Below are 13,359 nucleotides of genomic sequence, written 5' to 3'. Positions count from 1 at the left end.
GGTATTAATACAACTATATGTTGAATGTGGTATTTATTTGGTAGTAACACGTATACACAAGTATGGTTAATTGTTGGTAAAAGTATGTCGTTCAGAGGTCTCTGGATGTGGTAGAGTGTCGCTGGCTCGGCATTCGGCTATGTCCGGCTAGTCTCTGGATACGGTAGAGTGTCGCTGGCTCGGCATTCGGCTATGTTCAGCAAGTCTCTGAATACGGCAGTGTGTTGCTGGCTCGGTCGGCTGGTTGATCTTCCAAGTCCGTGTAGTGAAGTGGTGGCTGGTCAGGAGCTGGATGTCGACTGGTCTGCTGCTTTGTGTCGACGCTTGCTGCTGTGGGTCGACTGGCGTTGTTTGGGTTGTACCTCCTTTTATAGTGTTTCTTGAATCGCCTGATCGATGGTGGTGGTTTGTTGATGCGTAAGAAAGGAATGCACTTTTGTCGAGGCGTAGAATTTTCTGGAACGCTTGATGGAAGTGGTTATTGATGCGTACGAGCATTTAGTTGTTGATGCGTACGAGAGGAATGCTTTCGTCGAGGCGTAGTATTTTCTGGAATGCTTGATGGAAGTGGTCGTACGAGCATTTAGTTGTTGATGCGTACAAGAGGAATGCTTTCGTCGAGGCGTAGTATTTTCTGGAATGCTTGATGGAAGTGGTCGTACGAGCATTTAGTTGTTGATGCGTACAAGAGGAATTTGCTTTCGTCGAGGCGTAGTATTTTCTGGAATACTTGATGGTGTTCCGCTCGATGTATTTTGTTGTTGCGGAATATTCTCGAAGGTTTCGATGACGATGACGACGACGAGATTCCTACAAGCGTTTCAATTGGTCAAACAGAATCCGGAATACAAGGAAGAGGTTTATATACCATATGCACAACAAATGGCTAGGGACAATCATTTTATCGAAGCTCATAAAGGTTCGTGCATGGTTACATGAATTTATGTACTACTAGACATTTAAATTTGTACCTTGATATTTATTTTTTATTAATTCATACCAGGAAGGCCTAGCAGGTAACCCCAAATGCGCCTTCCTGGCCAGACACATTGTAGGTACACTTGATACAAGTACTATACAAAGTATGTAAATACATATCAATTAACATCCATTTATGGTCAAATTTGTAAATTTGCAGCATTTTATACAATTCAGTGAAATTCGAGATTGCTTAAAACTCGAGATTTTACGAGAAAATTGGTAAGGTTGCCAATTTATTGGAACCGTTTCAATAAAAATCAGATAAATTGGCAAACTCGGATTTGAACCCATGACCACTCTGTTCAAAGCATTATATGCTAACCACTAGTCTATTCTGCTGGTTATATTGAACATAATCGAGAATTTCTAAATGTTCTTCATTTGAGTTGTATTTATTCTATAATAGTTTCTTATTTTGTGTTATCGATGTGATATTTTCAGCATACCACATGGGCGGTCAGACGGAATCAGCCGCTAGAGTTTTGGGAGTTCTTATACAAAATGCCATCGCCGAAGAACGTTTCAACGACGCTGCTTACTTGCATTGGTTGCTTGCATCACAATCCTTAGAAATCTCCCAAACTGTGGACGATATTGAGTGGGTTAATTCGAAAAGCTTTGAAATTATTGTTATCGACAGTTGAAATTAACATTTTTCTTCTATTCAATTACAGTCAACAACAGAATTGGATAGAATCGTATAATGAGAATGAAAAATATGCAACAATTTACTTTACTTTTCATATTGTGCATCAGTCTATACACGAAGTGTTTTCAGTTTGCCAACCGGAAACGTTGTTCAACGCGGCTAAAATTGTTCTTTCGCTCGTCGAAAACAATGTTCATCCGCCGAAAGGCATTTCTTTATTGTATCCTTTTCAATCTTATGTAGAGTTTATTTTTAGCATTATTTCATTTTTGAAAATCATGTAAGATATTGCGCCTTGACGGTTTTCAGTTCGGTATATTTGTGTTTAGCAAAACAAGGCAGATTACTAGGCGCAAACAAACTGGCTCGTCAGATGCTGGACAAAATTCAGAACTTGAAAGTACCATTTAAGATACAGGTGAATAAATTAAAACGGTTTAACCCTTTGAATGCTGAAGTCATTTCTGTTGAAAGCCCGCCACGCTACAAACTTCGCCCACATTTCCAATTAGAATTATTTAGAAATCAGGTTTAAAATTGTAGTTAATCCAAACAAACTCTAGATAACTACCGCCGGGGATTTCAAGTTTTGTAAAGGTGTGTTTAGACTCTCTAATATATCTTGCAACAAAATATAATAAACAAAAGAAGTTTATTAGTGAATGTATTTTTCCAAAACTAGTTCGATCTTCTTAATTGTTGTTAAAATTTAATGCTTTTAAAATGAATAAAAATCGATTGCGTGACATGTATTGGGATAATACCGGTATATTAAATACGTGATGCTTCTTCCAATAATCACCTATTCGGTCCAATCTGATTGTTCCCATGTGCAACTAGAGACCAAGGCAAAATCTGAAATACTCATCAATTAGGGATTTCCATCGGGTAATTCTGCTATGGTTATAAATTCAGAAATTCCGGTGTAAATGAGTGTTTATAAACGTAGACAAAGCAATTGCACGGATTACACGACTGATTTTTAATGCTACCGGGAAAGGCTTAACAGGTATTATTCTTGTTTATTTTATGCATGCAAAATGTACAAAGCACATTGGCATTCTTCAGGCCCAAGGACTTGTCGGCAAAACGCTGATCAGCGTTGGTCAGCATTGAAAGGGTTAATAGTGTTTCGCAAACCCAACATAAAAAATATTATATATCAGACAAGTGTTATTTTCAAAAAATCATTTGTTGTCTGCTTCATGAGCTGCTTTTCTTCTACATATGTTGCTCTAGTATTTCTTTTGAACTAAAATGTTTTAAAAGAAAATCTTAGATAATATTGAGCAACAAAAAAATTAACGAAGCGGAGATTATTCAATCTTTACTAGTGTGACCCACAATGATTTTGAGTTAAAGACGGTAAAACTCAAAAATCTGTAAAAATTGCGCATATTTTAAACGCTCATATCTTTTAAACGGGAAGAAAGGAACAAAAATCATCATCATATTCGAATTCAATGGGTTAAACTTAGTAAAGATTGATTGGTCTCCGCTCTGGTGAAGATCCGAAAGATCACAAAATTAGCTTTTGAAAATACTCTTCCTCTAAATATTCATTATTTTTGTTGCTAATTTCTCTACATATGTAGATTGATTTCTTGATACCATCCTTTTCAGAAATCAGTAACCATCTGTGATATTTATTTGATTGCAGGAAAATGTAGAAGTTTTGACATTGCTCTCACGAGCTGGATTGAACGATAGTAACGAGGTTACGCCGTTGTGCTACAGATGTTCACATCATTTCACACCACTTTCAACAGTTTGCAACTACTGCGGACATAATTTGTACCATTCGTTTCTTACATTCGGTTAGTTGATGTTATGTGAAATTTTTCATTTTTTCATTTGGTATAGAAGTGGTTATTAATGTTTAAGAAATATTACCGTTGGTCGCATTCACTATAGAGGACGACATAACCGTGGAGGAGGCTTTACAGTTGATAGAATCTGATGTGTCTTCTCTCGAAGCTCGGCCAAACGACCAAGAAAATTCTCAGATATTGCGAATAGAGAATTTGTCTAATCTCAAAGACGTGTTCTCAAACAAATCGTTTGAAGTAAGTAAATATTTAATAGTATCTCAACGATTAGCATTTCAAATGAAAAGTAAATATAGTACATAATTATAACATATATGTATAAGTGAGGTCAATTAATTCATATTTTCAATGTTTTTTTATAGGATGATAAGAATGGTAAAGTTGTGTGCAACCGAGAAGATTTGAAAATATTACAGCCATTATCTGTGATAGTCATCAATCGTCCAAAACCATTGGAAACGTTATTTTTTCGCAACGTTATGCCCGACTTACACATACAGTATTGCCCTCATTGTTACAAGGTTTATATCAATATTGAATGGGGACTTAAATATGTACGAGTATACCATAAAACAACAACGTCGGTTTGTTTTTGTTTCAGCTATTTTACGTGGATGATTTGGAATCGCAGCTGATTTCTAAAGCACTCTGCTCATTTTGTCGTAGTCAACTGATTGACGGGAATGGCACTGAACCGTTAAAATCCATTATTTCATCTTCGTCATTCTCTCTTGAATGAAAATTTTTGGAATGGAAAAAGGATATACTGCTAATCAAGAAAGCAATCGAAGAGGTCTGCACATAAATATAAAGAAGACGAAATTTATGCTATGTAGTTGACAAAATGCAAACAGACACCGGTGATCTAAACGTTGTATCGAGAGGTGTTAGAAAGAGTTAAAATATTTAAATACCTGTGAACTTGGTTAAATTAAGAAACTGACCCAGATGAAGACTTAAGAATCCGCATCGAGATGGCTAGAACAGTGTTCATCAACAATAAACAAGCATCACAATCTTCGTACGCGTTTGAGATTCGCAAAGAGTGCTGCTATCTGGATGCGAAACGTGGACTCTGAAGACCAGAATGATCAGCCGTATCGAAGCTTTTGATATGTACATAGGTCTACAGGCGTATGCTGAAGATCCCATGGACCAAAAAAGTCACAAATGAAGCTGTCCTCAGCATGATACAGAGAGGCAGGAAACTTGTTTCTGTCATCAAGCGGAGACAGATGGAGTACCTCGGACGCATGATACAGGGATCAAAATACGAATTTTTCCGTTTGATAATCATGGGAAAAATAGAAGGTAGAAAATGGATTGGAAGGAAGAAGTCATGTCATGGACTGATATGAGCGCTGAAGAGCTGTTCCGAACCGTTGAATCGAAGAAGAAGTCACCACTAACGGTAATTTTTTTCTTCAATAGATTTTCAACATCTCATTCATGTTTTTATATTTTTATGTTTTTTCCATATTTTTAAAAGAAAAAAAAATAGACTAAGTGGTATTTGTATTATATTTACATTTATTAAAATATATAATAAAAAATTGAGTGGCACATTTTTGGAAAATTTGTAATTATACCATGTAATTATATGTCCATGATATGGTGAAAAGTTTGAAAGCATTTAAATTAAAACTACGACTGTTTCTTCACCATTTTTTGATTAAACGGGTAGACCACCTTTCAACCATGAAATTGCTGAAGGTACCAGAAAATAAATTTGAAGAATATGCTGAAATTATCGACGATTTAAGTGGCGAGACGGAGCTATAAATTAAGATTATATATTATATTTACAGTGCGATGATGATTTAAGGGAATTACAACGTCATGAAGAAATTTGCAAATTTTACAACGCCCTTAATACGGAAAAATTCGACAAACTTAGAGATTTTGCTCAAAAAATGTTGGTGGTTTTTTGATCAACCTAAATATGTAAAAAAACATATCAATAAAAATTCTTTACAATCAAGCATCACAGATGAAAATTTACAAGCATTTTTAAGAATTTCAACTACAAAACTTTCTCCTGAAATTAAAAAAAATCTGTTAAAAATCTGAAACAGTTTCATTCGTCAAATTAAATTGTTGTTATGTATGAAATTTAAAAAAAAATTATGTTTTAATTTCTTTCACGATAATAAATAATGTATATCCAAAAATAGTATTTTACTTGCGGCATGCCGCTCATTTTTAATTTCTGATGTGGCCCTTCATCCGAAAAGCTTGCCCAGGCCTGCTCTAGATGAATGGACCAGTATCAGAACAAAAAAATAATATATATGACCTTACTCTGAACAGGGAGACAGATGTTGTCTCAAGGTTACACTAGCGTATAAATTAGGGGGCTGGGTTTCATTTTACCTGATATTCTCAAAGATATTTATTATTAGATATTTATTATAAATTATTTTTAGGGATTTATTTTGTATTACTTGGAGCTTGGAAAGGTTAGTATTCGAGTCGTTATTCCATACAGGTGAAGCATAGGTTAATAATGGTAATATGAGCGCGCGATACAATTTTATTTTATTTAGCGTTGATAAAGAACTATGGCGATTAAATATTGGATATATTGAGGATATACCCCGCATCGCCTTGCATTTCGCTGCCTCAATGTGAGGTGCCCATCTCATTCTTTTATCAAACATTACTCGAGAGCAGCCTGGTTGAGGAGCTTCGGTTGTAGTTATCAGTGTCTTCTTCAGTCGCTTTTTCAGGTCGGATCCTCGCATGGTGCCAACATGTGTTCTTTTGGTGTTCGTTTTGTGGGAGGTGTTTGTTGTGTATGTTAAAAGGTGTGGGTTTTTTGACGGTATGGCGTATCGCTGTATTATGAGCGCTCGCACAGAGAGTACGTCTTCGGTACGTCCGTTCTCACGGAGCGTCGAGAGCGATACAAATGAGCGATAGCCGCCACACTAAACAAGTCCGCTAGTGTGGCGGCTGAGGTGTGGTGCTGAGGCCCTAAGACACAGACAAATAATTAGTTTGTGAATATTTCTGCAGTGTTTCCCAGACCAGAAAAATAATGCCCCTCTCTAAAACAGCTCACACGACAGATTTTCGGTTTTCGCCCAGCAAATCAAACGTAAAATGGGTTTGCCAGTAACAAAAATATAATTTGACAAAAATAATAAAACCAACCGAAACAACCTTATCTTAAATGAATAGGGCCAACCTAACTTAACCTAACCCTTAAATAAATAAGTGCTGGCTGCTAAGATATTACGATGATTAGCCAATGAAAATGTAACTGGTTATAATTTCACTGAAACGTCACATTTTATTTTTGTTACTGGCAGCCCGTTTGACGAACGCTTATTCTGTCGTGCCAGATATTTAATAGATGTTAATTTGACATTGAATTTAGTTTTAACATTTGTTGTGTAATTTATTTTACAACCGTGCCAAAAACATTATCCCAATTTACATTATCTGTATATTTAAATTTTATTTTATCAATTTATGAATATTTTAGTAAACATATTTGAAAATCAGCCATGGCGTCAATGAATAAAAATAAGAGCGATCTATGATTGATGATCGATTTACGATAGTAGATTTAAATGAAATCTTTACATGATTTTTGTTGAAACGTTTTTGCTCGGAGCACGGATCGGAGGACGGAGCGGAGCTGGAGCAAAATATTGTTGCTGGAGCGGAGCAGTTGCAAAAATAGTCCGCTCCAATTCACTGCATACGTATGTATTTAATTTAATTTATTGAAAAAATTAAAATCGTTTAGGCGCACAGGTTTTGGAACACCTTATCATATACATAGATATGGGGAGTTGTCATGACTACCGAGTTTTGCCTCGTGTACATATGAACAGAGGGGAAAATAAAAAAATGACTTAAATGTACATAGTAGATGCTGTTACCAAGAGACATTCTAAGCCAGTGGTTCTCAGGCGAAATTTTACCGTGGCCGCACAGGTGATAATAGTAGTCCCATGGAAATGTCTGGTGGCCGCACCAAATTTAATCAAATAAATTAAAGTTACAAAAAAATGGATCAATTTATTCATAAAATAAAAGAAATTTTAGCATTTTGGTATCTATTTATTTAATAATAATGCAATGGAAATTGCTCAATACTCCTTTCTTCCAGTGCAAGCCGCATTGCTGCTTCTAAGTTTGCGTCTGTCAGCTGGTTTCTAAATTTGTTTTTAATAAAGTTCATTACACTGAATGATCTTTCGCAATATACGGTAGTGGGAAAAATAGACAATATTAATAAAACAATTGTTGCCAAATCTTTATATTGGTTTCATTGTCAACGTATATTTCCGACCAAAATTTTTGAACCGAAATATTATTAAAATGGTTATTAAGTACTTGATCGTGACTAATTTCTAATAATGCATATTTTACGTTAGCCCAGTTAATTAATCTCAATACTGAAAATGATTTTAATCTATTTTGTAGTACTAGGAAATTTTCATTTTTCATCATAATAAAAGGGGAAGATACAAAAGAAACAGTTTTAAAAAAATTCAATTCTTCGAACCTTTTATCAAGTTCCAGATTCAGAGATTTAAGACATTCTATTATTTTAAGTTTTAATTTTAATTTTGAAGTTGTTTCTGTCATCTTATCTATGAAATCACTAACAGAAGATAAAATTGAAAAATTGTCATTTTCAACTTCTGTCACAAGGCTTTTCGCTATATTTTTTAGTTTGTCAATGATGAGCATGGTTTCTATTATTGTTAAGTTACTTTTTTGTAGTTGTTTATTAATCGAACTAATGTGCAGCAAAAAATCCTTTAGGAATAAAATCGACCCTTTTATATAATTACTTTGAAGCTTTTCACTTAAATCTTTATGATTTACGGCCAAAGCAGATATAACATAATCATTTAATTCACAAAGATGTTGAACACTGTTATCAAAACATAGCCATCTAATATGATTGTAATTGAGCAATATATTGTGTTTTTCACCGTTGATTTCTCATAGAGAACTAAACATGTTCGACAATTTACTACTGGTATTAATTGCATTTATGTAATACTTTTCTCACAGTTAACTCCACATCTTCCATGCATTTAATAACAGATTTACTAACTAGCACTTCTTGATGCACAATGCAATGCATACGAAATATTTCGTTCTCACAGCCTTCGTTAAATAAATTTAATACAACCCTATTGTGACTCGAATGAACTCACTCCCATGTGTGCAAGTCAATTTCTTATTGTTCTGCATACTATTGAGAACACACTACGGATCATATTCGCGTGGAAAGAATTTTGAGGTGTTTGTTTTTTGTTGAATACAAGTCAGATGTATTCAACAATATTAATTTTTTTTTAAATATTAGTATTATTTACTGGTCGCTGGTGGCCGCAGTAAAATCCTCTAGTGGCCCGCACTTGAGAACCACTGTTTTTTTTCCTTATCAGGGCATAATGGTAACGTCGAAAGAATATTCTCGTTAATGGAGATTCAATGGATTGATGAAAAAAATAGACTTTCTATAAATTTAGTTGAAAGTATTCTAGTGAATAGGTTTTTGAGCCCTTTTTCCTATTATGCTGTATATTAACATTAGAATAATATAATACTATGATTACTAACCAAATTAAATTAAATTGTAAAATATAAAATGATCAGTAGACCAGTAGCTATTAAAATAGATATAAGATGTATTGTGAACATAATTTCGTAATAATAAAAAGCATTTAAAAATCAAAAAAAATCTAGTGCATTGAAAATTATGATTTCAATTATTGCCAAAGATTGAAATATGCCATATGATTATGTACTGTGACATGTGAATTCCATATTATTATGTACTTAAAAACTAAAAAGAGGTTTGTAAAAATTAAGTAATCTTGCAGAAGGCCAAATCTAATGAAAAATATACAAATGGATGGTTAAATATTTTTTTTCCTGTCTATATTTTTTTTTCCTCCGTTAATTTTTGACCGTCTTGTTCTTATTAAAATTTGTTGATTTTATTTTCTTAAGTACGTAATATAAATCAAAAATTAAGTAGAAGCTACATGGCAGCCCAAGCGAGCCAAAATCTCGGGGGGGGGGGGGGAAATCTAAGTGGTCTAATATTGTTGAATTTTTCGGGGTTTAAAATCTGGCAACCTCTTGTAAAGGCTATCTGGTTCCTTAATGTGATTGATTGGCATTTGGACCTGTTCAATTGTCATGTTGATGAGCTGGTTAGTTTATTGAGACTCAACACGAGACTATTTGGATGAGATGAATGATTGAAATTTTTTTTTGTTATTTTCTTTCTTTCGTTTTGTAAAACTGGAATGACGCTTCGGGGCAACCTATCAGGTCACAATGGTCATTTTATTGTTATTATTATTATAAATAAATAAATAAAATATATGTATATCAGGTCAGTCCATAAGTTCGTGCGCATTTTCAGGAAATGTTTCAATGAAAAATGACGAAAGACTGCTCTGCGATCTGATCCACTGTTAATTATGGCTCCACAAGATTTTTGAGAAATCGTTATCAAAATTAACAGGACGTCCTAAACGGCGTACTGGGGGTACAAATTTGTCGTTTTACAAATCGAATTCGTCATTTTACAAATCAAATTCGTCATTTTACAAACCAAATTCGTCATTTTACAAATCAAATTCGTCATTTTACAAATCAAATTCGTCATGTTGCAAATCGAATTCAACAATTGGATGTATTTTTTTAATATTCATTTTATTATACATAGAGAATTTTATAGAGAATATTATAGAGAAAAAGAGAGTTCGATTTGTAAAAAATGACGAATTTGAAGTTTAAAAACTGTATATAGATTATACATATAATATGTACATACATGGAGTAAGGTTGGTTTCAGGATGCATTGGTTAGGTATTCTAGACACGTTACACTCTTTTCACTTAACCCTTTGGCTGCTACGAGGCTTTTCAATGTCCAAGCGAAAAATGTTAACATTTGTAATTACTACTGATTCTATTGCAGCTCTACTGATTCTGAAAATGAATTTATCGACAATAATCAATTCCCAAGTAATAACTCCTTATATGACTTTGACAACGAACCGGAAATTTACTTTGATGATGAACCCGAAATTGAAGAGCTTTTAAAAAATTGATAAATATTTATAAAGCTTGATTGAAAAATAAATATAAATACGTATATAAAAAAAATGTTTCGTGCCACTGATGCGCTGGCAAAGAAAGTATTGAAATACGACAATTAATGACGACAACAACGATCGTCGTAGCAATCTTCGCCGATTTCAAAACAACGATTTATCGTTGTTGTAGCAGTCAAAGGGTTAATACTTTCAAAACCAATTCCCTAAAATATATTCCTATCTACAGCATGTTTATCGTATGCTTAACGGGGAGCCGAATGAAGTTGATCTATTCGGTATTTTCTTACATCAATTACATCAAAAACTCGTACTACTATTTACTCGTATTTATACGAATCTGAATTCAATTAATAGGGATACTATATTTAATTGTCTTTGAGAATTAAATTTAAAAAAAATTCGGGTGTGACCAACCCATGACTTTTTCTATGTATTTAAGGAATTTAAGAAATTCACAAAACAAAATTCTATATTGAAACGTACAGACACATTCGCACATACCGGCAACATTATGAAATACTAATAGCTACGACAGCATTTTCGATACAAATTGAGCGCAAATGTATGGAAACTTGCTCAAGACAAAAGTTCTACTTCCGGTTGTTGGATTTTATTTAATTTTTTATTTCTTAAAATCACTATCAGTATTATTATACACATTAAATATAAAGATAATGAAAATAATTTAAAAGGTCAAAATAAAATAATTAAATATTGTTTTAAAAAAAAATACTACTTCCGGTTGACGGATTCTGACTAAAACCTTATCAGCTCTAAGTTAGTACATAAAGAGTACAAATATAAATTTTCAGCTTGATACAATCAGGGGTGTGGACAGAGTAGTGGGCACAACATTTTTGACCTTTCTAAGAGGAGAAAATCCCACTTCCGGCTTATTAAATTTGGTGATTTTATTTTTGGTTTTTACTTACAATCACTATCTTTATTTATATCAAGAAGCTTAAAATAATTTAAAAGGTCAAAACAAAATAATGAAAAATTAATGAAATATTATTTTAAAAAAAAATACTACTTCCGGCTTACAAATTCTGACCAAAGCGTTAGCAGCTCTAAGTTAGTATATAAAGAGTACAAATATAAATTTTCAGCTTGATACGTTCAAGTGTGTGGACAGAGTAGTGTGCACAACATTTTTGACGTTTCTAAGAGGAAAAAATCCCACTTCCGGTTTATAAAATTTAATGATTTTTTTTATTTTCATCACATTGATAGAAGAATTATACTTAAATTTTTTCGTGAAGAACACACATGTTTAAGGGGCCGAAATAAATAGTGGAATAAAAATCGAACAAGAGTAAACTGCCACTTCCGGTTGACCAAATTATATATATATATATATATATATATATATATATATATATATATATATATATATATATGTATATATATATATATATATATATATATATATATATATATATATATATATATATATATATCATCATCATTTACAGCCATTCGCCATCCACTGCTGGATGAAGGCCTCTCCAACACGCTTCCACTCGTCTCTGTTTTGCGCAACACTCATCCATCTCATTCCGCACATTTTCCTAATTTCGTTCACCCATCTTCCTTGCGGTCTTCCTTTTACTCTTTTGCCTTCTCTCGGGTACCATTCAAGCACTTCTTTTGTCCACCTTTCGTCCATCCTCCTAGCTACGTGACCCGCCCATTACCATTTCAATCTCTTCACTCTATCCACTATGTCCACTACCCTTGTCATATTTCTCACCCACGTGTTCCGCTTTCTGTCTTTCCTCGTTATGCCAAGCATACAGCGTTCCATACTTCTTTGAGTGCATTGGATTTTATTTAGCATCTTGGCGTTCAGTGTCCAAGTTTCACATCCATACGTCATCACTGGCAAAACGCATTGATCAAAGATCCTTTTCTTCAGGCAGAGTGGCATTTTTGATTTAAAAACAGCATTCATCCGTCCAAATGCACTCCATCCTAATTTCATACGTGTCTTTATCTCTTCATTTTTACTACCAGACATGTCAATTATTTGACCTAAATATAAATAATTATTTACTACTTCTACTGGTTTATCATCTAAGGGGATGCTATCAGGCATGCAATAACTATTGAACATTAGTTTAGTCTTATCTACGTTAATTTTTAATCCTACTTTTCTACTTTCCCTGTCCAGCTGTGTTAGTCTGATAAGTAGGTCAGCTGAATCACGAGCTACTAAAACTATATCGTCTGCGAACCGAAGGTGACTCAAAAAGCGACCATTGATGCTTACTCCGGCTGTATCCCAATCCAAGTTCCTGAAAACTCCCTCAAGCACCGCATTGAATAGCTTGGGTGAGATTGTATCTCCTTGTCTTACTCCTTTTCCTATGCTAAATCTATCTGTACCTGAAAAAATTTTAACCGAAGCTGTGGCATTCTTATATATTGCGGCTAACAGTCCCACATAGGGTTCCGGCACTCCCTGTGTTTGTAGAGCGTTAAGTACTGCATTATGACTAACTGTATCGAAGGCTTTCTCATAATCGACGAAACCTAGGCACAATGGCCGTTGATATTCGTTGGCGCGCTCGATTAGTTCGCCAACTACTTGGAGGTGGTCCATTGTGCTGAAATTTGCCCTAAACCCTGCCTGCTCTATAGGTTGGTTCTCGTCGAGGATATTCTTCAGCCTTTCTGTAATAACCTTCGTGAAGAGCTTGTAGACCGCTGAAAGTAAACTAATGGGTCGGTAGTTCTTGATATCGCTTTTGTCGCCTTTTTTGTGTATTAAAATGATAGTTGCGTTATTC

General features: G+C 34.1%; 1 protein-coding gene across 1 annotated transcript; it reads left to right on the top strand.

The window, feature by feature from the left end:
- Positions 1–792: 792 nt before the first annotated feature.
- On the top strand, positions 793–4,198 carry LOC143922799 (intraflagellar transport protein 122 homolog). Its single transcript, XM_077446129.1, has 8 exons — positions 793–919; positions 1,423–1,579; positions 1,656–1,850; positions 1,916–2,048; positions 3,291–3,447; positions 3,515–3,696; positions 3,822–3,980; positions 4,061–4,198. The coding sequence occupies exons 1-8, from the start codon at positions 793–795 to the stop codon at positions 4,196–4,198; spliced, it is 1,248 nt and encodes a 415-aa protein (XP_077302255.1).
- Positions 4,199–13,359: the final 9,161 nt, after the last annotated feature.

Source organism: Arctopsyche grandis, chromosome 2, assembly GCF_051622035.1.
Source record: "Arctopsyche grandis isolate Sample6627 chromosome 2, ASM5162203v2, whole genome shotgun sequence".
In the NCBI taxonomy this organism is placed as follows: Eukaryota; Metazoa; Arthropoda; class Insecta; order Trichoptera; family Hydropsychidae; genus Arctopsyche; species Arctopsyche grandis.
This window is presented reverse-complemented; position numbering and strand designations above follow the sequence as displayed.